General features: G+C 46.1%; 1 protein-coding gene and 1 long non-coding RNA gene across 50 annotated transcripts in view; one reads left to right on the top strand and one right to left on the bottom strand.

Annotated features, from left to right (window-relative positions):
* Positions 1-25,990, top strand: part of Plekha5 (pleckstrin homology domain containing A5) — a 169,662-nt gene extending 143,672 nt beyond the window's left edge. For 22 of the 48 annotated variants that reach the window (XM_008763357.3, XM_017592452.3, XM_017592453.3 and 19 more), the window contains 14 exons: positions 421-501; positions 635-784; positions 3,824-3,925; positions 7,007-7,118; positions 9,135-9,181; positions 10,083-10,271; positions 11,587-11,707; positions 13,087-13,202; positions 15,649-15,858; positions 19,186-19,326; positions 19,854-19,981; positions 21,279-21,415; positions 23,078-23,180; positions 25,147-25,327. In XM_008763357.3, the coding sequence (XP_008761579.1) occupies positions 421-501; positions 635-784; positions 3,824-3,925; positions 7,007-7,118; positions 9,135-9,181; positions 10,083-10,271; positions 11,587-11,707; positions 13,087-13,202; positions 15,649-15,858; positions 19,186-19,326; positions 19,854-19,981; positions 21,279-21,415; positions 23,078-23,172 (1,629 nt within the window). In that variant the 3' untranslated portion in view covers positions 23,173-23,180; positions 25,147-25,327. Of the gene's footprint in view, positions 1-420; positions 502-634; positions 785-3,823; positions 3,926-7,006; positions 7,119-9,134; positions 9,182-10,082; positions 10,272-11,586; positions 11,708-13,086; positions 13,203-15,648; positions 15,859-19,185; positions 19,327-19,853; positions 19,982-21,278; positions 21,416-23,077; positions 23,181-25,146 lie in introns of those variants that run through there. The other 26 variants (XM_017592455.3, XM_039107036.2, XM_063285544.1 and 23 more) reach the window with 10 other exon arrangements.
* Positions 6,978-12,055, bottom strand: LOC120102424 (uncharacterized). Of its 2 annotated transcripts, none has more exons than XR_005504038.2 (3): positions 11,730-12,055; positions 11,442-11,650; positions 6,978-7,143 (listed from the first exon to the last, which is right to left on the bottom strand). It is a non-coding gene; the product is annotated as an uncharacterized LOC120102424 (long non-coding RNA). The 2 variants fall into 2 exon arrangements; XR_005504036.2 differs by having other exon boundaries at positions 11,359-11,650; positions 11,730-12,052.
* Positions 25,991-26,712: the final 722 nt, after the last annotated feature.

Genomic DNA, 26,712 nt, shown 5'->3' on the forward strand with positions numbered 1-26,712 from the left:
ATTCCTGAGACTCTGGGTTTTATCCCCAGATCCAAAAAAGGAAAAATGTCAAAGTATATGATGGCTCTTACTTCATTTTTTAATTTGTTTTTATTTATTTTTCCTTTTTGAATTGGGAATCTCACTACACAGACCTGACTGGGCTGTAATTCAAGGTCTACCTGCCTCTACCTCCAGAGATGAAAGGCGCATGCCTCACGCCCTGCCCAAAAGCCCTTACTGTTACTGGTTCTGATTGAAATAAAACATGTCCTAAAGGGGAAAATGTGATCAGAATATAGCACATAAAATACTTTTTCAATTAGAAGAATTAAGTTTTTTAAAGTTCAGCTAGACAGCCCATGGCTATTCTAAGTGGCTCCCTTCCCCTGGTGACAGGAAAGACTTTAAATGGCTAACAGAACCCATCTTCTCTTCTAGGCCAAATTAAGCCGATTGTGTGAACAGGATAAGGTGGTCCGTGCACTGGAGGAGAAGCTGCAGCAGCTGCACAAGGAGAAAGTAGGGCGATTACCTTTACTCTGCACGGCTGATGTTGCTGCCCGTGCTGTGCTGCTTGTGAGGACACTGCAGCCAGTTACGTGACCTAAGTCACTGATGCAGAACATTAAGTGTATCCTCTTTATTACCACAGTACACGCTTGAGCAAGCCTTGCTGTCAGCCAGCCAAGAGATAGAGATGAATGCAGATAACCCAGCCGCCATTCAGACGGTGGTGCTGCAGAGGGACGACCTGCAGAACGGGCTGCTGAGCACGTGTCGGGAACTCTCCCGAGCCACCGCTGTGAGTGCTCACTTTCCTAGAAGCCATCCAGGTGGCACAGTACTAGGAGATGAGGCAGGATAATCACTAAGTTCTAGACTGCGTGATAGTGGAATGAGTTCAGGGTCAGCATGCGTAACTTCGTGAGAACTTTCTTAAAAGGCTTGGCCACTTGGAATTGCCTAAGCACACCTGCCTCTGCCTCCTACGCAGAGATTGAAGGGGTTGAAGGTTTAGGCCATTGTGCCCTGTGGCTTTGAATACTTCACTTGCACAAGAGAATTAAGCACCACCTTTGCCTGGCCCCTGCTGTGCCTTGAGGTTCTAGCCTCATTTCCCCTCCCAGAGCCTTCAGGGGTCCTGTGTCTCTGTGTTCTGTTCCTTTGATAAATTACAAGATGAACAGGTCAGCAAAAAGCAGAGCAAGATGGCATAGCCTTCAAAGGTACTTGCTTCCCGGTGATCTGGGTTTGAACCCCAAAACCTACATGACGAAAATAAATGACTCCTTAAAAACCTCCTCTGACCTCCACATTGCACACATACAAATAAATAAATAAGTGTATAAATAAAATGTGAATCTATACATAGATTGTTTTGTTTTGAGACGGGTCTCTCTGTGTAGCCCTGGCTGTCCTGGAACTCTCTCTGTAGACCAGACTGGTCTTGAACTCAGAGAGTTCCGCCTGCCTCTGCTTTCTGAATAAAAGATTGCTAGAGAAAATTTTATTAAAGGAAACTGATTTCTATATTTACATAAAAGTCTGCTAAAGTTAGTATTGAAGCTAATATTCATACAGTCAGACAAACGTCATCATTTTATTTCTTCCCTTTTCTACTGGGATTGACCCAAGTCCTTGCATATACCTAGCAAGCACCCTACAGCTCCATATTCCTACAACTGTTTTTAAACCAGGTCTTGTGGAGTACCAGATAGCCCTTGCTTCTAATTCTGAGTAGCAGGGATCACACACAGTCCTGTGTTACTATGCCCAGATTGTGTTTTCAGTGTTACATGGGGAGACCCTGTCTCAGAGAGAGGGAGCGGGAGTGGGGGGGGGGGGAAGCAAGAGAGAGCTCAAATGCTAGAGAGCAGGACCAGTGGTTAAGAGCATTTACTGCTCTTCCTGAGGACTTCAGTTTAGTTTAGTACACACATCAGGCAGCTCAAAACTGCCTGGGACTGCAGCTCCAAGGGATGTAACCACCTTTTCTGGTCTCTGCAAGCACCACACATATGAACGGATAATTTAAAAAAAAAAAACTTTCTAAAAATAAATTGTTTTTTAAGATTTATTTTATGTATATAAATGCTCTATCTGCATGTAAACCTGCATGCCAGAGGAGGGTATCGGATCTCTGAGCCACCATGTTGTTGCTGGAAATTGGACTCAGGACCTCTGGAAAGAACAAAACCGTTGCTCTTTACTGGATGAGCTATCTCTCCAGCCCCCAAAAAATTAAATAAAATAAATAGATTTAAAATTTTTAAATAGATATAAATTCATTATAAAACTTACTTAAAGAAACCCTTTTGTTATTTTTATTTTTTTTAAGATTTATTTATTATATATAAGTACACTGTAGCTGTCTTCATGCACACCAGAAGAGGGCATCAGATCCCATTACAGATGGTTGTGAGCCACCATGTGGTTGCTGGGATTTGAACTCTGGATCTCTGGAAGAACAGCCAGTGCTCTTAACCACTGAGCCATCTCTCCAGCTCATTATTTTCAATTTCAAACAAGGTCTCACTTACACTAGGTGGCCTCCAACTCCCTTTACAGGTGAAGATGACCTCATCCTCCTGCCTCCACCTCCCAAATGTAAGGATTACTAATGTGTGCCACCATGCTCTAAAATTCAACTGGAGTTTACAGTCTGAATTCACAAGAGACTTTTTTCTATTTGATTTAGAGAAACAATGAATTAGAAAAAGACCAAATAGCAAAACAAGAAAGGACCTGGTCAAACAGTGGGCAGAAGAACTGGACAGAAGAAATGCAAATGTCCAATAAAGGCATTTTCAACATTCCTAGCCATCTTAAAGATAAAAATTATAACTACTTTGAGATTCTCCCTTGAGTCAGAAGAGAGATGATCAAGAAAACACAGGAACTGGAGAGGTGGCTCCACTGCTGAGAGCATTTCCTGCGAGGCAGAGTGGCCACACCTGTAATCCCAGCAGGTGCGCCTCAGTGAGTTCAAGGCCAGCCTGATACACGTAGAGCTCAGGACAGCCAGAGTTACACAGAGAACCCTGTCTTTTAAAAGCACTGCTTCTCTTGCAGAGGACTTGGGTTTGGTTTGGTTCCCAGCAGCCACGTGGAGGTCATCTCAGGCAGTGCACACACACACACCTGCAAGCAAGCAAGCAGTCATGCACAGAAGATAAATAAATCTAAAACATTGTGTTAAAGAACATGGACTGGAGAGATGGCTAAGTGGTTAGGGAATGGGCTACAAGGAAACAAAGGACAGCAGATGCTGGGGAGAATGTGGGACCTTTCTCCCCCACTGCTGAGGACGTACACCAAGGTGGGGACGTCAGACTCCCAAAGAGACTCCAAACACAGCCATGTGGCCACCAGCCACAGGAGCGAAGAAATGGAGCAAGCCTGAGAGCACAAAATTTGATAAACAACATGTATACCTTGGATATATTTTTTTTTTGGCAGACATAAAGAAAAATTAAATCCTGACATTTGCACAAAAAGATAGCTGGCCCTGGAGGAGGTGAGGAGGTCATGACATTAAATAAAGTAATGCTGACCCTGAAAAAGCACCACATGCTCTCTCTGAAGGAACTGAGTCTTGAGAAAGAGGAAACAGCGCAGGAGAGTAGACGACAGCAGTTCCTGTTTTGGTGCTGAAGATGTAATTTAGTAAAACACTCGCTTACCACGGTTTTTGGCTTCAGTGTCCAGCACTGCCAAAGATATTTCTATTTTGCCCAGAATAAACCATATCGTTTTCTGAAATCTTGGGAGGTCTTAAGCACACTGATAATACTGTTAAAGTTTGGGTCCCCTTTAAAATGATGAACATTCTCGATTTTAGGAGCTGGAACGAGCCTGGAGAGAATATGACAAGTTAGAATATGATGTGACTGTTACCAGGAACCAGATGCAAGATCAGCTTGATCGCCTTGGAGAAGTGCAGGTAGGAAAGGCACTCTGCTTATAGTCTACCGCTGTAGCCTTCACAGGTTCATGCTGTTGGCCTCTAAAGATACACAGTCGAGTGTCTTCAGTGACAGGACTCTCACTCTCCCACAACGTTCCCCATCTCCTCCATAAAACCTTTGCATCTTACTGGACCCTGATGACCCCTGAAACACTCATGCTTCTTTGTGTTTAGTGCAGCTCCCTCAGCACTCTGCACTCTCAGTACTGTGCTCTCAGTACTTAGCTCACCTCTCAGCACTCTGCACTCTCAGTACTGTGCTCTCACTACCTAGCTCAACTCTCAGCACTCTGCACTCTGAGTACTTAGCTCACCTCTCAGCACTCTGCACTCTGAGTACTTAGCTCACCTCTCAGCACTCTCCTCTCTGAGTACTTAGCTCACCTCTCAGCACTCTGAGTACTTAGCTCAGCTCTCAGCACTGTGCTCTCTCAGTACTTAGCACTCTGCACTCTGAGTACTTAGCTCACCTCTCAGCACTCTGCTCTCTCAGTACTTAGCTCAGCTCTCAGCACTGTGCTCTCAGTACTTAGCTCTCAGCACTGTGCTCTCAGTACTCAGCTCAGCTCTCAGCACTTCCTATAAATGTGGTTTAGACTCTTCACGCGGGAATCAGAAATGCAGTTGTTCATTGTATGCAGTGGTTTGTTTTCCTCTAGTAAGTATCCCTAGTAAGTATCCCACTTGTAGCTCTTGCATACTAAAGTTGTAAGTGCCCCCCAGACCTATTTACCAAATAATATTTATTTTTAATAATTTTTTCTTGGGGCTGGAGCACTTAAGAGCACTTGCTGCCCTTCCAGAGACCCCACATTGAATAGCGCACAACTACTTATGACACTAAGTCCAGGGGATTGATTACCGTCCTCAAGCCTCTGAGGTTCCCACATATGTGGCACACATTGTCTCACTGCTCTATTGCTGCTGCAAGGAGACACCAAGGAGAATTAATTCAGCAGGAAGCGCCAGAGCTTGAAAACAGCCTGACTTCAAGCAGAGGTCCAGGCCTGCCAGGGCTGCTTAGTGAGGCCCTCTCTTAGTTAGAGTTTCACTGCTGTGAAGAGACCATGACCAAGACAACTCTTAGAAAGGACAACATTTAATTGGGGGTTTAACTGGGGCTTACATTTCAGAGGTTCAGTCCATTATCATAGCAGGAAACAAGGCAGAGTGCAGGCCAACTCAATGCTGGAGAAGATGCTGACAGTTCTTGATCTGCAGGCAGCCAGGAGGGGACTCTCTTCCTCACTGGGCAGAGCTTGAGCACTGAGAGCCATCAGCGCCCAGAGCCCACATACAACAGGAACACACTTCCCAACAAAGCCACGCCTACTCCTCCATGTTGGAGGAGGCATGTTACTGTGGGTGGGCTTTGGGCTTTCAAACCCCACAGCAGGCTCAGAGTCTCTCTGCCTGTGGCTGTCAGGTACTACTTCAGCACTGTGCCCGTTTGCTTCCAGCCATGATGATCAGGGGTTAACCATCTGCAACTGTAAGCAAGCCCCCAGTCACATACTTTCTTTTTATGAGAGTTTGCCTTCCAAAAAATAGCTGGGCAGCGGTGGTTTTTGCCTTTAATACCAGCACTCAGAAGGCAGAGGCATGCGGAGTTTTGGATTTGGGGTCAGCCACGGTTACACAGAAAAACCCTGTCTTTGGGCGGGGGAGAGAAAAATATACATATATATATATAGAGAGAGAGAGTGTGTTTGACCTTGGCCATCTGGTGTTTCCTCACAGCAATAGAACAGTAGGACACTGTGTGTCACTTCTGTGGGTCCTCAGAGGCTTGAGAACGTTAGTGTTACAGGTGGTTGTGAGCTCAATGTGTGCTCTCTGGAAGAGCAGCTAAGCTATCATTCCAGCCCCAAGAAAAATGTATTTCTCTGTAAAGGCTCATAAAGATCTAACAGAGTCTTGAAACTGTATGATTTTAACCTAAAGGCATGTTACATAATATTTAAATAAGAAAACGAATGTACCAGAATAGAGTAATGATTATATGTTTGTATTGGAAACATACCTACTTCCTCCTGTCAGTCAAGTGTTTCTTTGGTTGTTAGTGTTTTGTTTATGTTTTAGACTTTAGGAAGTAATGCAGGAACCCTTACCCTCAGGACATATCCCATGCCTTTCAGTGAATCACGAAACTCCAAATGATAGGGTGCCCTGTACACAAAGATTGAGAGGAGGTGGTCCTGGGCATTTAGAAATAAGTCTCACCAGTCTCTCTGGACTGCCCAAGTCCACACCTGCAACAACAACAGCCAGCCACTTTAAGTGGCCAACGATGACACAGTAGCTGCTGCTCCCTAAATCCAGTGCTGCTGTTGTGCTGAGAGCCTTGTGCATGTTGGACAAACGCACTGCCTGCCGCCAACCTGCAGCCCATCTGTGTATGTGTTGACTGTGTATGTGAAACCAGAAACATGGATCTGTGGAAGAGGGAGCCCATCAAGAACCTTCTGTGGCTTTTCAGCTCTTCTCGGGGGCTTGTTTTTACTTAGGAATATTAGGGTTTCTCTCCCGTCCCTTCCTAGAGTGGCGAAGCACACGGCAGGTGTGTGCAATAGCACATTTATATCAGAGAGATCCAGTGGTTTCTCTTCTGCTTTCCCTCTCACCTTTGCAACATCGTGGCCTCATATGCATAATCCTAAATATTCCAGGGACTTGAGCCTCTGTGGCTCTAACTTTCTATTATATAACTAGTAGAACTTATAAGGCTGACTTTTTCATAACTTGCCATTGAATTATTTCCCTGTTGCTGTCATAGAAAACCCTAACAAAAAGCAACTTAGTGGAGAAAGGGTTTCTTCTGGCTCTCAGACCCATTGTGGCAAGAAAGGCATGGCAGGAATGTCTGGAGGCTGGCCCACACTCCGGAGGGAAAGAGGGAGAGCAGGCGCCCAGCTGTAAACCATCAAAGCTCCCACCTAGTCATTGTGTACTCCCTTCATCAAGGCCCCCAGCTGAAACCCAGGGTTCAAATGCATGAGTCCATGGAAAACAATTCTCACTCAAGCACCACAGTGATCTGTCCATCTTTACTGATAGAGTGAGTCGGCAGGAATTCAACGGGCACAGATTCAAAAAGAACTTTGGAGAATTCAAGATGTCATGGAGGGGTTGAGCAAACACAAACAGCAAAGAGGCTCTTCAGAAACAGGTGGGTCAGCTTTGCATGGCTGTGTCTAGATGGAAAGACATCATTAAATTTGTCATCTGAATAGAATTTATCTTCAGAAAACAGTCACTGTGCCATTGAATGGGTGCATACGTTAATAAACTAAAAGCAGTGATTCTGGCAGCCACAGCCACACAAAATCTGAACTGTGTATGTGATTACTGAAGGTACGTTAGCTTCAGCGACTCTTCCCTTCTGAATCTCCTCAGTGTGGGGAAAACTGAAGTGATCCTGCACCTCTTTTCCTCACCCTCCATGTCCCCCTATACACACTTCTTTGAATTTTACTTACTTAATGTCAGAGTGCTCTGCTCCTGTACATCTGCAGGCCAGAAGGGGGCATCAGATCCCTTACAGATGGCTGTGAGCCACCATGTGGTTGTTAGCAATTGAACTCAGGCCCTCTGGAAGAGCAGCCAGTGAGCACTCCTAACCTCTAAGCCATCTCACCAGCCTGCTTCCCCCCCACACCCTTTTAGGAATATCTTTTACTTATATTTTGGAAGTTTCATACATGTACACAATGTATCAACATATGTCAACATCAACTTCTCTTTTCTTGTTTCTGACCAATGAATGCAGTTTCTGCTACCGTTAACATGGTGACTGATCGTGTTGACTTTTCCAGTCCCAGATGTAATAGTAGTTGCCTGAGACTTTCCTTTTCCACATTGGTGAACATGTGCTGTGTCTGGAGTTATGTTTGTTTCTGTCTGAGTCCCTCTGTAACAGGCCTCTCATTCCATAGGCCCACAATATAAAGAGTTAGTAAGTGCTCCATTCTAAAGACTACAGCCAGATTGGTCTCCTAAAAGACGACTGTGTACACCAGTAATGCCTGAGGAAACCTGTTCCATATCCTTTTGTCTCTTGTGTTGAAGACATTTTTTTAAACTTACTTTATGTGTATTGCTGTTCTGCCTCCATGGTCATCTGTGTAACTTGCGCATGTGGAGGCCAGAAGAGGGCAACAGATCCCCTGGAGCTGTTAAAGGCAGTTGTGAGCCTCCAGCTAGAGTACCCAGCTGGCGCTCTTAACCCGAGAGCCATCTTTCCAGCCCCAAGTACCATTTTTTAAATCTAATATTTAGGCCAGATGGTGGTGGTGGTGCACACCTTTAATCCCAGCACTCTGGAGGCAGAGACAGGCAGATCCCTGAATTCGAGGCCAGCTGGTGTACAGAGCAAGTTCCAGGCAGCTAGGACTACACAGAGACCTCGTCTCAAAAAAAGAAAGAAGAAGAAAGAAGAAGAAAGAAGAAGAAAGAAGAAGAAAGAAGAAGAAGAAGAAGAAGAAGAAGAAGAAGAAGAAGAAGAAGAAGAAGAAGAAGAAGAAGAAGAAGAAGAAGAAGAAGAAGAAGAAGAAGAAGAAGAAGAAGAAGAAGAAGAAGAAGAAGGCGGCTTCACTAGGTGTGGTAGCTAACACCATAGTCCTAGCACAAGGGAGGCTGAGGCCAGGGGATGGCCTTGTACCAAGAGCAGCCTCAGTTAGTGTCAGGCAAGAGCAAACTCCACACCATAATCCTAAAAAGAGCAGCTGAGCAAATACAGGAGTACACTGAAGGCTTCAGTCAAAATAAGCAGAGCCAGGGCGACCCAATGAGGCAGCTCAGTGCATCCCTGAGCCTCAAGGTGGAAGCATAGAACCCGCTTCCGGAAGTCGTCCTCTGCCTTCCACATGTGCACCTTGGTACATGTGCATACACATGCCCACAAAATAAATACGTGTAATTTAAAACTTTTTAAATAAAGTAAGCTAACTGAAATCATTCATTCTGTGAGTTTAGAAAGTTGTTCTTGCTGGTCAGTGGGGGCACACACCTTTAATCCAAGCACTCAGGAGTCAGAGGCAGGACAATCTCTGTGAGTTCCAGGCCAGCCTAGTCTAGAGCAAGTTCCAGGACAGCCAGGGAGGGCAGTTACACAGAGAAACTCAGTCTTGAAGAAGAAAAGAAAGTGTTCTTAACATCAGTAGCCATGTTTTCTCATTTCCCATAGGTCTGGCAGGACCAAAGCCTTTCCCAGCAGTTAAGTACAAAAGCGAGGTAAGTCAGCTTGGTTTTCTAGCTCACTTGAAGTATTAGTACTGAGGTTAAAAGTAGTTACACCTTCTCCAGTCCTGAAAGCAGTAGTTTGAGCCTGCCTGGGGTGGAGCCCCCCCCCCCAACCCCAGAGCTTGGGAAGCTGAGGCAGGAGGAGGTTAAGTCTGCCTGGGCTGCATAGCAAGACTGTGTCAGGAGAAACAAGGGTGTTTTCTAAATATATAAATATATTTAGGTTATTTTAATCTTAAAATGTTGATGATTTAGTAATTTGGTGTCTTAATGACTTCTAACATGATTTTTCTTCCTTAAAGTCAAATTAGTGACTACTTTTTGTCTGTTAAAACTTTAACATTATTGTACTTTTTCCTTGTAATTTAAATATTAATCATGGCGTCTTGTGTTTAATAAAGTTTGTAGGGACGGTTGCTAGATGAAGTTAGCTTGGTCATGCATGCCGTAGAGAAATTATAACAAAGAGACACTGTCAACCTAACTGAAGAAAATCTGTGCCCTTGAATTTTGTTTAAAAGCCAAAAAGGAAATTATTTTCTTTTTCTTCTCAAAGGCGTCAAAAATATATAATATGGTTTTTGTTTTTTTTTGTTTTTTTATTTAGCCAGCTCTTTTCCTCTGGTTGTGCAGTGCAGTACAGTATGTTCACATAGTACCTTGTCTGAGCAGGGAAAGCTGCCCCATACGTGTAGGGGGAAGCGCACACGGCCTTTGAAACCCATTATTGGCGATCATGCTAAATCGTTTTGGTTTTTCAACATAAGACTCTTGGCTTGGCAGTGTCCCTTTAATCATACTAAAGTAACTAAGTTAATGTAGCAATGAAAACAGTTTAGAAATGCTTAATCCAATCTGCTCATCTAAATAAGGTGACTTCTACAATCTTTAGGAAGAGGAAGTAGTCCCACCTCGGCCTCCACTTCCTCGGTCTTATGACTTTACAGAGCAGCCTCCCATAATCCCCCCTCTGCCCAGTGATAGCAGCTCCTTGCTCTGTTATAGCAGGGGCCCCGTGCATCTGCCTGAAGAAAAGAAGAGTCACCAAGTTCAAGGATATCCAAGAAATGGATCTCACTGTGTAAGTGGCTGCCGTGCCACACAATGATCATGTACATCTGTTCACTTTTTAAGTTAACTTATTTCATACTCTAGCTTATTTTTGCTATAACTCCATTTTTTAGCTAGTGCTTTTTTTGTTTGCATATAACATTACCCTTTGTTTTTCCAATTTACATTTTATCATTCTCATTTTTTAATGTTCTCATAATTTTAATATTTCATTTTTCATAAAGTGGTTACTTTGCACATTTTGATCAAGCCATATTTTAAATTTGCCATTTCATCGTGTTAGACAGAGTGTTTAGATCAGAAAATAGGGAATTAGCAAAATGGATGGGCACCAGGCAGTTTAGGGCTTCCTGTGACTGGAAATGAGGCTTCAATGGGAAAGAAGACAGTTACCATAAGCAAGAAGGATTTGGGACCTGGGGTTGGGCAGGTGTGTCGTGAGGTCAAGGCCAGCCTGAGCTATAAAGCAAGTCCCTGTTTCCAAGAGAGAACGAGAATGGGTCTTGGCTAATGGCGAGGATGTTGTATTCTCTGACAGCAGTGTAGTTTGGGATGAGCCTGGCTCACTCAGACTTATGTCTAGACGAAGGTTATTGGGTTCTGTGACTATTCTTAGACCTTCATTTAACCATGATAAAAATGTGACTTTGGGCCAGGTATGGTGGCCCCATCTGTTATCCCAGCAGAGAAGCAGATTTGGTAGAGCCATGATTCCTGACCAACCGAGACTGAGTTGCCTCAAGCAGGGTGAGGGGGAGAATAGCCCCCGGAGGTCAAAAGGGTCAAGAGGTCAAGGCAAGCCTGGGCTATACGAGGATCTAGAGAGGTGGCTCAGGACCCCAGATTCAGTTTATTGTTCTTCGCAATGTACAACTGTTATGACAGGAATCCGACATCCTTGTATAGCCTCTGCGGGCACCAGGCACACCTGTGGGGAGCAAGCCAAACACTAATATTCATAAATTAAATAAAGTTTTAGAGTGCATACAAGGCCCTTGGATACCTACACACAGGAAAGCATACTTTGACCTAGGAATATTGTTCATTTTAAAATAGTAAGTTTTACTAATTAAAACTCTTCCTAAAGAAGAAACAACCTTGGAATTATTCTTCGTACTCAGTACCACGTGGTGTGAGTGCGTCATGTGAGAGGGAGCCAGCTGGGGCTTTCGGTTTGCACCTTTAAAGGCAGACTTATTTTCAGTTGAGCCAAGGACCTTTCTGGTGCCAGACAAGGCTTCTAGTGCTGAGCCTCGGGCCCAGCTGAGGGACAGGGTACAGTGACGGCAGCATTTGTTGTTGCAATCGTGTGTCTTCCATTCAAGGGTCCAGATTATAGACTCTACAAGAGCGAGCCAGAGTTGACCACAGTGGCAGAAGTTGATGAATCTAATGGAGAAGAAAAATCAGAGCCAGCTTCTGAGGCAGAAGCTCCGGTTGTTAGAGGTCAGCATTTATAGTATCTTACCTGTTTTCTGTCTTTGTTTTCAGATATTTTAGTATATACTTTCAACCAGTATGTACATAAATCTATAATCTCTTATTTGAAATCTTTGAGATCTTTTTGTTTCCCAGCTACATGTTGTGAGCTGTATGTGGTGATGCATATGTTTATCCTAGCACTTAGGAGGCAGAAGTCAGTGAGCTTCTGTGACATCATGGCCAGCCTGATCTCCATGGTAAACTCCAGAACTCCAAGGCAGCCAGAGTTATATAATGAGACTTTGTCTCACACAAGAGGGAGAGGGAGAGAGAGAAACACTTTGAACCATGTTGACACCAACCTACAGGAGAATTGCTGTGAGTTTGTGACCTACTAGGGCTGTGTAGTAAGATTTTGTCTCAAAATAAATAAAAGAGGGCAGAGTTGGCTCAGTGGTTAAAAGAACTTGTGGACGACCTGGGTTCCAGTCTCAACAATCTATAACTCTAGTTTCAGGAGATTCAAAATCTCTTCTAACTTCTGATGGCACCAGGTGCGCGCGCGCGCACACACACACCCACACCCACACACACACACACACACACACACACACACACATCAAAAATATATGTGTTTTGTTTTGTTTTCTGAGACAGGGCTTCTCTGTGCACAGCCTTGGCTGTTCTGGAACTTGCTCTGAAGAATACGCTGGCCTTGAACTCAAGAGTTCTACCTGCCTCTGCCTCCAAGTTTTGGGATTAAAGGCATGCACCCCAACTTCCCAGCTAAAAAATATGTTTCTAAAAAAATTAAAATTAAAAGAGGCAGAACAGTGTGGGCAATAGAGTTACCGTAAGGAATGGTGTAATGGCCCAGTGATTAGGAGCACTTGCTTTTCTTCCAGAGGACCTAGGTTTAATACCCAGAACCTACATACACATACATAGTTAAAAATATAATGAACGATTCCTTTTGAGATTTTATGCGTGTTTTTTTTTTAAGTCTATGCCTTGTGTGGGTACTCTCAGAGGTCAGGAGAGGGAGTGGGACCTCTTAGAGCTAGAGGTTCCGATGGTTGTGAGCTCCCTAACATGGGTACTGACAGTGGGACCCCAAGCCTCTTACATCAGGAGACACTGCCAAGCCTCCTCTCCAATCCCACCACATTGCTGTGCCTGGGAGCCTGTATGTCAGGTTGCAGGAAAGCACTGTTCATGGCTTAGGTCCAATCCCAACTCACTAGAAATCATAATCAGCCAAGGCCTCTAGTGTAATGCTCGGTAGGGCACCACGCCGTGTCACAAGTGCTCAGCAAGGTGCCACACCCTGTCACAAGTGTTCACAAGGGCACCACATCAGATCACAAGTGCTTTGTGGGACTTAACACTGCTTTAACTTTCAGGTTCCCACTTTCCAGTTGGAGTTCCTCTGAGAACGAAGTCACCTACACCTGAGTCCTCAACGATAGCTTCCTATGTGACCTTGAGGAAGACGAAGAAGATGGTGGAGCTAAGAACGGTATAGCCTCCTCACTGCTGCTGAGAGCTTGCTGTTTGTACAGTTGGAGTAGGAACATCGTCATCTTTCTGCTTTTATCTCACAGGACAGCCAATCACAGTATCTTTTGGTCAACCCCAACCTAAGCCTTAGTCTACAGTCAGGCTACACAGTAACATCATGTCTTTTTAGTTTTTTAATAATTTACTTACTTGTGTATTTATTATATGAGTACACTGTAGCTGTCTTCAGACACACCAGAAGAGGGCATTGGATCCCAATACAGATGGTTGTGAGCCACCATGTGTTTGCTGGGAATTGAACTCAGGACCTCTGGAAGAGCAGTCAGTGCTTTTTTTTTTTTTTTTAAGATTTTCTTATTTACTATATATAAGTACACTATAGCTATCTTCAGACACACCAGAAGAGGGCATCAGATCCCATTACAGATGGTTGTGAGCCACCATGTGGTTGCTGGGATTTGAACTCAGGACCTCTGAAAGAGCACTCAGTGCTCTAACCACTGAGCCATCTCTCCAGCCTGACACCATGTCTTTCTAACAGGAAAGACAGTTAAGATAGCCCAGGGTATGGTGTCACATGTTTGTGATCCTAACTTCTGAGGAAACTGCAGTGTACAATGCCTTTGAGGCTAGCTTGGACTACTAAAGACCCTGTCTCAAAATTTACCCCCCAAAATAAAAATAATTGTAAGATAAAACTAATAGCTGTGTATCACTGTAGTGTAGTGTAATGTAGTGGTCATAGTTCTAAAGTAGTGTTATTAAGAGAGAAGAGCTGTTTTTCTCCTTAAGACAAATCCATTTCTGTAGATCCTACCTCAGCCTCCCAAGTGTTATAGACACCACTGTACCCTACTACTGCCAACTCAGGCCAAGGAAATGGAGAAATCTGAATTCTGTCCCACAGATTGTAAAATGTGTTTAACTTTAAAATCTGTCATATAAAGTGTGTTAAAATTTTTCTTTCCTAGTGTGACTAATATTTCTAAGCCCTTCAGTTTATATAAAATGAAACAGACACATAGAAAAACTATGAAAATTACCTATTTGTGACAGTTTACAACTATGAAAACTAAAACTATCTTTATAGGAAATAATATTTCTGTACTTTTATTGTTAATCACAAAACATTATAGGGTATTTTCTTGACTAGTCACTTCATAGTAATGTGTGACGAAAAATATTACATTCCTCTAAAATGGAAGAAATGTCCATTGTGTAAGTATTGTGCCCCATTTCTTCCCTCCCCCATTTCTCCTAATCTGAGGTTTGTGCTGTTTTCTGTTTCAGAGACAGGGGGTAACTTTATTCAGAGAAACCATACCATTTATTCATTTATGTTTAGTGAGACAGGCATCAATATGTAGCCCAGGCTAACCTCAAACTAACCTCAAACTTACAGCATTCCTGCTTCTGCTCTTGAAGGCATTACTACAACAGACAACCGTGTGTTTGGGGAGCGGGGGAGAGGCGGAAAGAGACCCTACAGGGTATCTCAGTGAACTCCAGAAGTCTGCCCTCTACCTTCCCTCACCCAAGGACAGGAATTTAGATAGGAGCTGCTGTACCTGACTTTCTCGTGGTGCTGAGGACCCATACTCAGGTTCTCATGCATGGACTTTACTAACTGAGCCAGCTCTCCAGTCCAGCACTGTCTTTTTAAGCAGCATTGGTGTTTAATAGGATAGTTTTATTTTGGTTTGGTTTGGTTTTCGAAACAGTTTTTCCTATGTAGCCTTGGCTGTCTTGGAAGTCTGTGGACCAGGCTGACCTTGAACTCACCAAGAACTGCCTGGCTATGTTCCCAATACCCCAAAAATATTGCCAACAGCACCCAGTGTCAGCGGGTTAACGGTGTTACGTAGTGCGGATTTGGAGTCTGTGGATCGAGAGGAAGAAGAACTCAGATGGGGTTGGGGATTTAGCTCAGTGGTAGAACACTTGCCTAGCAAGCACAAGGCCCTGGGTTCGGTCCCCAGCTCCGGAAAAAAAAAAAAGAAAAAGAAAAGAAGAACTCAGATAATGCGTGCATAGGCTTCTCTGAGAAGCTCCCTTTGGCTGTTTCATTCTCAGTCATCACACCCTGTGGCTGGCCGAGTTGGTTTTGTCAGGTTGAGGCTGGAGCCCAGGAGGCCAGCACTCTGCCACAGGCTAATGCTTCTGCTGTTCCCTTACTGGTATTGAAGACACAAATTTGTAAATTTACCTTAACATTTTTTTATATATGATATTTTTAGAAGTTTTTATCTGTTTGTTTTTGAGACAATATCTCATTCCCTCCAGTCTTGCTTTAAACTCTGTATAGCTGAAGATGTCCTTGATCTTCCTGCTTCGGGTTTATTTGGTGCCCGGTATCCAAATCAGGGCCTAGTGCATGTATGCAAGTCCTTTATCAACTGAGGGGCTGTGTGCCCGGTGCTCACAGACCTGTTCTTCATTTTAAGGAAAGACCGAGAAGTGCCGTGGAACAGCTCTGTCTGGCGGAAAGTACTCGGCCTCGGATGACTGTGGAAGAGCAGCTGGAGAGAATCAGGAGGCACCAGCAGGCCTGCCTGAGGGAGAAGAAGAAGGGGCTGAACGTCCTCAGTGCATCCGACCCATCTCCCTCACAAAGTCCTTCAAGCGTGAGGGACAGTCCTTCCAGAGTTCCTCAGGTACACTGACTTAATTGTGGTTTAATTGCTTTTGACTACTGTAGATACATCTTTTCTCCTTGTTTGTTAAGAAAACTGACTTATTTAATATGCTACAAAGAGGCAGCCAGCTAATAGTGACAGAAGGGCCACTAGCCGGGGGATTGTCACAGGCTAATTAATTCTCTATCTCAGAAGTATATCCCAGCCCTTACTGCAACCTCACTGAGGCATTAGGGGCCTCCGTGAGCTCGTACTGTAGCGCAAGCAGGCCTTGTGTGGCCTTCTCGTGCTGTGGTCCCATGCAACCGAGGTTAGACATGACATGCGTCACAGACCAGGATAAGACTGTAGGTAGGACTGGCCTTCTGTTTCTTTATTTTGTACATGTGTGTGGGTTTGCTCTCCAGAACACCCTCATGGAGAGGACAACCTGTAGGAACTGGTTCTTTCCCTCCAGCTATCCACGGATTGAACTCAGGTTGTCGGGCCTGGCAGTGAGCAGTGCCCTTACCACTGAGCCATCTCTGACTCGTTTCTTTTCCATCCTTGGTGTTTATAACAAGACCAGGCTGGAACCTTATGTAGCCAAGGCTGGCCTGGCAATTCTCCTTCCTCTACTCCCGGTATTGGGGTTGCAGGCATAAGACACCATACCCAGCCTCTTTAGGTTTTACTGTATTTTAGTCAGGGTGGAAGGGATAACAAAGGTCTCTGCACACATAGCTGAAAGTGACTTTGAGCTCCTGGTCTCTTGTCTCCACTTCAAAGAGACAGCATCCCCTCTGTCTGTCTTTTTTCTTTAGACTTTTCAAGACCAGGTTTCTCTGGACTCAATTTGTAGACCAGGCTGGCCTCAAACTCACAGAGATCCTTCTGCTTCTGCCCTCCCAGATGCTGGGATTAAAAGTATGCGCCACTATGCCCAGCCCAAGAAAAAGTTTGAGACAGAGTCTCACTAACTGTCCATGCAGCCTTGGACTGACCTGTCACCAGGCAGTCCTCTGTCAGCCTGCAGAGGGAGGGCCTGGGCCACAAGGAGGCACCATCGAGACTGCTTCAGCTGAGTTACATGACAGACTTAGGTGTTTGATAGGTTTTCATAGATCTACCATAGAGATAGCTGCTTATATGACTTGGTTATTATAACAGTCAGCTATGGTGGCTTATTAAAATGAAAATAACTCTGCTCGAGAGAGGAGAGCCAAAATAACTGTTGGATACCCTTGTACCACCTGTGGCTTAATCCCCTCAACTGTAAAGCTCATGATACAACGTAACGTCTTTATACAGATAAACATGTAAAAGTTGGCACAAATATAAACTGTCATGCAGGACAGGCCCTGGCCTTGTTTACCATCACACCAGGTCCGTCAACAAGGGACGGCAAGGGGACCTGCTGCCTAGAGATGGCACTACCCACAGTGGGCTAAGTTCTCTGTCAGTTCTCAAGTAAGAAAATGATCAAAGGCAGGCTTGCTTGGTTACTGTGGTTCCGTGTCCACCCCTCCATAGGGCTGGGGCTTAGGTAAGCGATGCACCGCATTTTCCCCACACTGCTGCTGGGTGGGTGTTGGGCTTTGGGAAGCCATGAGACACTGCTCTGGGGTGGGGAAGAAGCACAGTGTGCGTGCAGGACACAGCCGGAGCTGGCTCAAGGTTCCCTGGACCTGCAGGGAGGCAGGGGCTGTCCGGGTCTGACTCTTGAACATCTAGGCACCACTGGAGTGCTGTGGAGGAGCCAAGAAAGGAGTGGGGGCCCACAGGCTGGATCTAGCCTGAGGCCGAAGGGGAAAGAGGGGGAGCTCAGGCTGGTCCCGAGGAAATAGTCCTTGGCTTGGCTGTGGTAGGCTACAGGCTTGGTGGTGGCAGTAGCCACTGGGAGCTCAGCGGGGCTCTCTTCAGAAGATTAGACAGCAGCTCTGTAGGCGAACGCCTTCTCTGTGGCTCCTCATGGTGGATCCCAATAAAAGAGACAGTCCATGGTTTCAAGGAATTGTCATGGCAGAAAGTGGATGAGCAAAACCGTTCCCCACTTCCCAGGGTGGGCCTGAGATTAAATAGCTTTTGCAGGGAGGAGTGTCTGGGAAGGGAAACTCATTGGCTAAGCCTCCAGGCCTTTAGGTATCTCATTATAATAGAAATTTGTCCTGAGCCTACATGACCTGGTCATGTCCTCTACCTGTAGAGGGGCTTGGGCATTGACCTCATATGATTGATGGCCACAAATCTATGGAGGGCTGTCGGCTAGTGATGGCCTGGTTTCCTGGGAGTCAGGTGAAATGCCTACCATCCCTTAGGGTCACTGGGGTTCAAACCTCCTCAACTAGGAACCAGGGTGTCTTTCATGGTCCCACACAGTCTGATAGAGGCAGTCCCCCCAGTTTAAACATCTCCAGAAGCTCTAGGCTATGTCAGCTACATTAGGCTGTGGCCACTGACATTAACTTGGGAAGCATGCTCTATGGGTGTTCTGTGGGAAGTATACAGTATGGTGTTCTGTGGGAAGCGTGCTCTATGGGTGTTCTGTGGGAAGTGTGTACATAGAGTCCACCTTTTCTTCCATCCAGGAAAAGCAGACCTTGCTTGTGGGCACTAGACTCTGACTGTTGAACTAATTTACAAATTACAGATGGGTGATTTTAAAAGAGAGGGAGGGAGAAAAGGATTTATTCCCTTCATTGATTTTCTTTTTAATAGAAATCTTCCCTGTAAGTTTTCCACATTAATGCCTGTGATCTGTGAAAATGTGTACACTCGTGCCCAGTGCCAGTGTGAGGATGCTTTATGAAGCAAAAGGAAAGCTGGGTGGTGGCTCAAGCCTGCAATCCCAGCATCCAGGAGCCTGGGCTGCCTAATGAGACACTATCTAAAACAAAACAGAAAGGGGAGTTCTGTAGAAATGGCTCAGAGGTTAAGAGTCAGTCTGCTCGCCTAAGGACGCAGGTTCAGTTCCCAGCACCCACATCAAGCAGTTCACATCCACCCGTAACTCCAGCTCTGGAGATCTGACTCCTCAGGCCCCACAGGACCCATAGCCACAGACATCCACACTTACACATAACCAAACCAAAGTCCCGGAAGGCCACAGTAGCACAGACCTATGACCGCTGCATTCAAGAGCTGTGACAGGGACTGCAACAAGCTCCATACCAGGCTGGGCCACGCAACATATATGGCCCACCTATAATTCTGCCATCTCATGACGCCCAGGAAAGAGACCCACAACAAGTTCATGGCCAGCCTGAGCAACATTGTGAGTTCAGGGCCAGTGCTGGGTGAGAGCCTGACTCAGAACAGTGCAGAAGTATAAATACTTTTAATAAAAATTCTCTGTGTCTTGAGCAGACTGTAAGGAGGGATGATAACACTAAGGAGCTAGACGCCGTCCACAGAGAAAATGATGGAAAGCCAGACTATGACACTTCAGCAGCAGAAACTGCTCACCCAGAAGAAGCTGAACCCCAAAGTGCAGATGTCGGCCGAAAGGTATGAGTGCGGATGTGGAGGGTGGTCGGGGCTGAGAAGAGGAGACTGAGGGAATTAAGATGTGCTTTCAGTCAGTGAGTCTAAGGGACACTCTCTCTAATTTGATAGATGTGTTCACCACCTAAAAATATCACCCAGTGCCTATGTATGTAATATGTATTATCTCTTGTATAGTAGTAAATAATGTTAATTTTTAATATTCTTTTTTTTTAGAAGATTTATTTATTTATTTTATGTATGTAAGTACACTGTCGCTGTCTTCAGACACCAGAAGAGGGCATCAGACCCCATTACAGATGGTTGTGAGCCACCATGTGGTTGCTGGGATTTGAACTCAGGACCTCTGGAAGAGCAGTCGGTGCTCTTAACCTCTGAGCCATCTCTCCAGCCCAATTTTTAATATTCTTAAATCTACATTTATCTACAAGTATCTGGGGTCATAATATTAAATTAATGTGATCATCTCTGGTTTACTAATAGTAAATATACTAAGAACATGTTGAAAAGCACTTTTTCTTATTTTGCAGCTAAAGAGAACTGAAAGTATTTTTTATGAAATGCTTTACACGCCTGAACCTTTAAATGGACTGACTTCTGAGGAAGTGATGGCTAAGGAGAGGCAGGAAGAGCAGGTGCCTGAAGGTGCCGTGTGCAGGTAAGAAGGATCGACGCCACAGAAATCCGAGGCTCTGGGATGTGTTACCTGGTTCTGTATGTGTAGTGTGCCTGCATGTATGTATGTACACCATGTATGTGCAGTGCCTGCCAAAGCCAGAACTAGATTTAACACACAATTGTGAGCTGCCGTATGGACAGAACCCATTTCCCTCCAGGAGCAACCAGTGCTCCAAACTGCTGGGCCCTCCAGTCCGGCCGTGTGGTTCTCTAACTTAGTGAGCTAAGCTGGGTGTGGTAGGGCTCAGGAGGCAGAGGCAGGCAGATCTGAGTTTGAAGCCAGATGGACTGTAGAGCAAGCTCCAGGACAGCCCGGGCCACACAGAGGCCTCGTCTGAGAGAAGCAAACAAACAAAGCAAGGGTTTGCATCCGAGCTGGACTTTAAGGGCCTAGAGAATGACTTGAGTGCTTGTTGTAGAAACATGAGGGCGTGAGTTCAGATCCCTCGTGTGCACAGACAAGCAGAGTACACTTATGCCTGACACTGTGGGAAGCTGTGCAGAGGCAGGAGCTCTTGTACCAGCCAGTCTAACCAAACCCAAGACGAAACCCTGGCTGGGGCTGGAGAGATAGCTCAGCAGTTAAGGTCACCAGGCTGCTTGACTCGGGTTGGGTTCTCAAAATGCACGGGGCAGCTCACCACTGTCTCTAACTCCACTGTCTGAGCATCCAATGCCCTCTTCTGGCCTCTGAGAACTGTGCGTGCATATGGTATGCAGGCATACAAGCAGACAAAACACCCGTATACACAGAATTAAAATAAATTTTGAAAAGATGTTGGTTTATGGAGTCAGGGTGAGGTTTGGCTGAAACACAAGTGTCAGAGGAGGAGGGCTGGTGGTGAGCAGGCAGCTTTCAGACAGCTCCAGTCTTTCTGTTCAGCATTTTATACAAACGAAAATAACATTATTTATCAGAAAAACACTAACAGTTATTAAATAGAGATGGTAGCATCTTTTCTGTACTGGGGGGGTGGGGAGACAGGGGGATCCCGTGTAGACCAGGCTGGCTGAGCACTCAGGATGACCTTGAACTTGTGATCATCCTACCTCAGGCTTCTGTACTGGGATTGCAGGAGTGGACCACACACCCAGCTTCTGTGTAGTAAATTTCCATTGGAAGTTAGAAGGAGGCCAAGTGTGATGGTGCACAGCCGTGGCCTTATTTGGAAAGCTGAGTCATCAGCTGAGGCCGTGTAGCTAGCTAGACCCCGTATCAGAAGGACAGAACTAGATGGTGTCCTGCAAGTTCTAACATGCCGGTCTATTCCCATCAGCCTTCAGGAAGAGGCTGCCATGGCAAACCATCAGGCAGAAGGCCCCCCTGAGGAAGCAGAGAGTCTTCATGAAGAGGAGGAAGCTCTGGCTTCCTGTGAGCCAGCTCCTGAGACTCCTAGGGAGAATCAAACCACAGGTGCGTGCACGCTCCAAGCTCAATACTTCCCTCAGTGGGTGCTAAGGGGGCCCTGGACTCTACTCCAAGGACGTCAACCAAGGACTCACTTCCATGTGTAACCTCTTTGCCTTTGTGCCTGAGCCTCGGGGTCCTGAACTATGGAGGAAGCAGCCACCCCTTCTCGGACACCGTGGCCTGAGGCTCAGAGAATGGGTTTTCAGTCAGGACACATGAACTGTTTCTCTTGAAGAGCCAGGCATGGTGGCTCTCTTGCAGTTCCTGTATTCAAGGAGGCTGTGGCAGTTCAAACCCAACCTCTGCTAACATAGCATAACCTTCTCTCAGAAACTGTTAGGGCTAGAGAGATGGCTCAGTGTGTAAGTCCCATACCGCTTTTACAGTGTATTTCCTCATGCGGTGCCTTGAGCGCCTGAGATGACTTGTGCCCACCTCCACACAGACTACATTTGTTGTTGTTGCTGAGAGAGGCGAGGCATTGTCCGTGTAACAGCTTTGGCTGTCCTGGAAACCACGGCCTCACACGTCTGCACACATGTGCGTTTACTGTTGTTTTTGAGACGGGGTTTCTTGGTGTAACAGCCCTAGCTGTCCTGTCACTTGCTTTGTAGACCAGGCTGGCCTCAAACTCTCCTGCCTCTGCCTTGAGAGTGCTGGGATTAAAGGTGTGTGACACCATGCCTTGCTATGTAATTTAAAACAAAATCTTTTTAAAATCATTTCTTCGTACATGGAAATCTTATAGGCAGGATCCTTAGAAACCATACCTGATACTTTGGGAGCTGTGGCACTGTTTGCTCTGGTCGGTACCTTGGTACACACTGAGATCTCAGTGTGGGGTAATCCCAGTGACGTCCACAGCACGTTAGAGAGCAGGTGGTTGTGCTGGTCTGTCACCGTCTCTCTCGGGTGGTGCAGTGTGAGTGGGGGTGGAGCCTTGGCCTTCAGATACCGTTCTTCACTCCCGCCCCTGCCTCCTGTACTCTATAAGCAAAACACATTTCAGTCCTCTAAACTCGCTGTCACACCAGCCTGATACCAAAGAGTAGCAACGGTGAACTCGCTTACTGAGGACCCCCTTAGGAAAGTGTCTGTGTCAGTCGCGGTCCCTGTGAGACAGACAGACAGTGAGCATAGGGATTCCCGTGCTGGAGCATTAGAGCCGCTCGGGAGCAGAGTGCCTGCAACACTGACAGCTCCTTGGTGTGAGCTAGAAAAGATACAGCAGCACTTTCTGACATAGCTGGGAATTGACTTCAAAGCAAGAACAGTCCGATGCTGCATCTGGATGGGCGGAAGCCTCGTCTAACTGTTCTTTCTTTTCCCTTTTCCTTCTTCCTTTTTCTTTTTTGATTTACCAAGACAAGGTTTCTCTGTGTGGCCCTGGTGGTCCTAGAGCTCACTTTGTAGACCAGGTTGGCTTCAGACTCAAGAGGCCTGCCTTTGCCTCCCAAGTGCTGGGGTTAGGCCTGCACCACCACTCCCAGCATCCGTTGGGTCTTTAAGCTGTCTTCTGACTTCTGCAAACATGCATACGCTTAGCACACACAGACACACAAGAAATATCAACTGTCTTCGCTCTATACAACATTTGCATATGTGTAGGTATGTGTGTTTGTGTGCGTGTATATGCTTATCTTCTGTTTTCTTGGTGTGTTTTAGTGAAAAGTCTGTCTCCGTCTCCTGACTCCTCCACGGCAGCAGACCCGCCCACTCCGCCCCAGCTCACAGAAGGATCACATTTCATGTGTGTGTAGTCTCAGAAGTATGTCTTCTCTTCTCTTCTCTTGGGTGCTTCGTGTTAGGAGTGTGTTTCTTGGATTGTATCCACTTGTTGGAACAGCAGTAGAGAATTAACCCTGGATTTCATGCCACCAGAGCACCAGGCCATGTCTATGAAGTGCAGGCCAGAGTCCAGGTTTCTCACAGTGCCCTTGCAGGGAGTGGGTCTGTGGCTGTGTTGTCTCTCAGGCTCTCACACCATTGTCCATAAATGCAGCAGAATCTGCACGAGCGGCCTGTGCCAGCCCCCCACAGCACTGCAGCTGTGCCATGGAGACATCTTGCTCACACTCAGGGCTCAGGAAGCAGGTGTTGCCTTAGATGAAGCAATGTTTATGATACAGTCTGGGGCGAAGCCTGGTGTCCCAAAACGGTGTCTGGAGCCAGAATAGACAGAGCTGTGGTCATAGGCACTGCTAAACTATCTCACTGAGCACACACACACACACACACACACACACACACACACACACCACACTCCTACTCTAAACACTGTAGACTGTGTGCACAGTACCTACTTTACCCATAAATTTTTGCTTACAAGTAGTTTCCCTGAAAAACTGAAGTGAGAATTTGTACACCTTTTCTACATGTTTTCTCAGCATCTACCACCTCTTAAAAATGCTGGGAAGTTTTGAGTTACCATAAGTTCTGGAACAGTCATAAGTAGTAGCACAAACTGTCAGGACGTCTTCAGATGTACCTGGCCACCCTCCAGTGGGGCCTCTTGCCCAGGGTCTGTCTTCATGCTCGCTTTTGTGGTAGCTCTCCGCTTTGACTTGAAGCTCCTGTGGGTTGTGGTTTAGTTTCCGTCCTGGGTTGAGGTGCTTCACTAGAGTCAGGAATGACTTCCTGTTACAGGTGTGTCTGTGGCTTGCCTTTTCACTCACGGACCTTTTTGGTTGTGTAAGAGTGACTCTAGTGACAGAATAACACTAGACAGAAAACGTACACACTCTATGCCTGTGGCCTAATGGTGCCCTCTTCTTCTGTTAGTGAACAAATAGACAGAACTTTCACAGGGAGGGCCAGGTAACGTGGCCTTTAATCCCAGCTCCTGAGAGGCAGACACCAGTGGATTCTGTGAGTTTGAGGACAGCCTGGTGTTTACACAGTGAGCTCCAGGGGCCAGAGCTGCACGGTGAGAGCCTGTCTCAAAACAAAAGCTGTCTACAGGAGCTGGGCCTGCAGCTCACCGGAGAGAGCACATAACTAATCCACATAAGTTCTGGGTTCAGTTCCCTGCACCTCAGAGAATCAGCCCTGATGGTGTCCACCAGTGATCCCAGCACTTGGAAGGAGGAGGCAGGAGAATTAAAAATTCCAGGCCAGCCTGAGCCTCATGAGGTTCCATGTCAAAACAAAAAGGGGTTCTCACGAATTTTTGGACAGGCCATGATTTATGCTACAGTAACTGTTTCTGTAACAAAGGACAGCAGGACCTTAGATGCACCGGTCTGATCATTTGTCACTGGGCTGTGTTTACCTTTTATCCCCACTCCAGTGGCAGTGGGCATTACAGCCAGGCATAGACATCACTGATACTTCTCATCCCGCTGTTGACCACTACACACAGCTTAGCTACTTAGGTCTTGCCAATGTGCATGTCACGGTTCTCTGTTTGGCTGAACCTGTGGTGTGGGCAGGATGTAGGGATCCTGACAAGTGCTGCTGTGGATGCAGCTCAAGAAGTTGCTGTGAGTCGGAGAGGCCGGCCGAGCTGGCCTGCTTCACTGATCTGCAGCAGGTAGAGATGTTTCTGAAATGCTGTGCGATTGGTCGTACTCTGCATCTGCCGTTGTCCCCTCACTAAGGAAATGGAGAAAGTGCCCGCCCATGTGTTCTGGCTTTCCAGGCCACGTTTGTCACCTCTGCCTTAGTTACTTTGGGATGTAGCAGTCATTAGCTTTGCAGATGTCAAAAGTAATCTCCCGTCTCGTGTTTTGCAGCCGCATTGCCGTCTGTGGAGAGCACACAGAGCTGAAGCCGTGGACGGACCCTCAGTGGTGTAAGAAGATGTACAGTATACCTTAAATCTATGAAATTCATAGTTCAGATGCTTCTGACCACAGAGCATCATTTTATCACCTTTGGAAAATGTTTATTCCAAAATAGCTTTAATGGCCCGTATGTGCACTCCCTCCTTAGTGTCAAGGTCACCGTCCTCCACAGGCTGCTTCAGTTCAGAGCCTCAGTCAGCTGCTTTCTCCCCCGCGCCGCTCCATGCAGAGCTTGCTTGGTTGCAGTCCCCACATTTGGATGCTTAAGTCTCAGTGAACTTGGCTTTCTTTTGCTTCTCAGTGAGCCTACCCTTTCCTGTGAGGCTTATTTGCTTTGTTTTTTTTTTCTTCCCTTTTTGGCTTCTGCAGTGCTTCGTTTGACACTTGATTTGTAAAAATTTTATATAAATATATTTAAAATGTGCCATTTTATCACTGCTAAGTGAAGTCTGTCCTGTTCTCGGCTCGGGCCTCCTCAGTGAGACTGCACCGTCAGCAGTTCTGCCGCGCTCCGTCTGCTCCACAAGTGCTGCTGCTCAGCTTTTCCGTGGAGAGCCAAACAATTCCAAGTGTGGGTATTTTGAAGTACTGGACATTACGTCACGGGGCTAGACGTGTCCAGCAATAAGCGGGCTTCTAGAGCCCGTGCTTGGTCTGTGTACAGATGTAATATGTTCATTGTGCGGACGTCACACAGTGAGCACATGTAATAAGGCTGCGGACTATAGTCTGATGCAAATGTTCATAGCTCATTTCTTTTTTATCATGTTAAATAAATGTTGATGTTCTTAAACCGTTTGCGTTAGAATATTTTTCTTCCCTCCTCCATCTATCCGTCCATCCGTCTGTCCATCTGTCTGTCTGCCTGTTGCTCTCGAGGGTTTCAAGATTCCACCATGTTTCTCTAGCTCGTCTGGAACTTGCTATGTGGCCCTGGCTTTGAGAGGCTGCCTGGCTCCCCGAGTGTCGGAGGTAGAGACATGCACCACCCACGCTTGGCTAGAGTCTTCTATGGAAAAATGGAGACTCTTCGACCAGGAGTGTAGCCCAGAGGTAGAACACTTCCCCAGCATGTGTGAGTCCCTATGTTCAACTTCAACACCAGAAAAAGAAAAGGTGGGGAGCGCTTCAGAGACCCACGTGACCTCTAAAAGAAAAAGTGGTGTGTTACTGTGCCTCCCTGGGCAGCATCAGTAAAAGGCCTTGTGTATGCCTGCAGCCCTCCTGTGACAGAGTAGAGGGACCTGAGAGGAACAGGAAATGGTGCGACCACGGCTCATACCCACGGTTCATGACACAGTGTAGACTTCTCGTAATTGCAGCTTAACACCAGTGAGCAGTTTTCAGAAGTCTCCTGCCTGGGGTCCATGTCTCCTGCAGTCCCAGTGTGCTTAGAGAGTGAGCATGGAGGAGGGGCAGACAGGGCTGTCTGCCATGGGGAACTAGACAGTTCTCAGGAGCGGGCCCTTGGAGATGGTTTCTTTAGGATACATTCTTTGCAGATGTTCACGCTCT

The sequence above is a fragment of the Rattus norvegicus genome, chromosome 4 (genome assembly GCF_036323735.1).
Source record: "Rattus norvegicus strain BN/NHsdMcwi chromosome 4, GRCr8, whole genome shotgun sequence".
Lineage (NCBI taxonomy): Eukaryota > Metazoa > Chordata > Mammalia > Rodentia > Muridae > Rattus > Rattus norvegicus.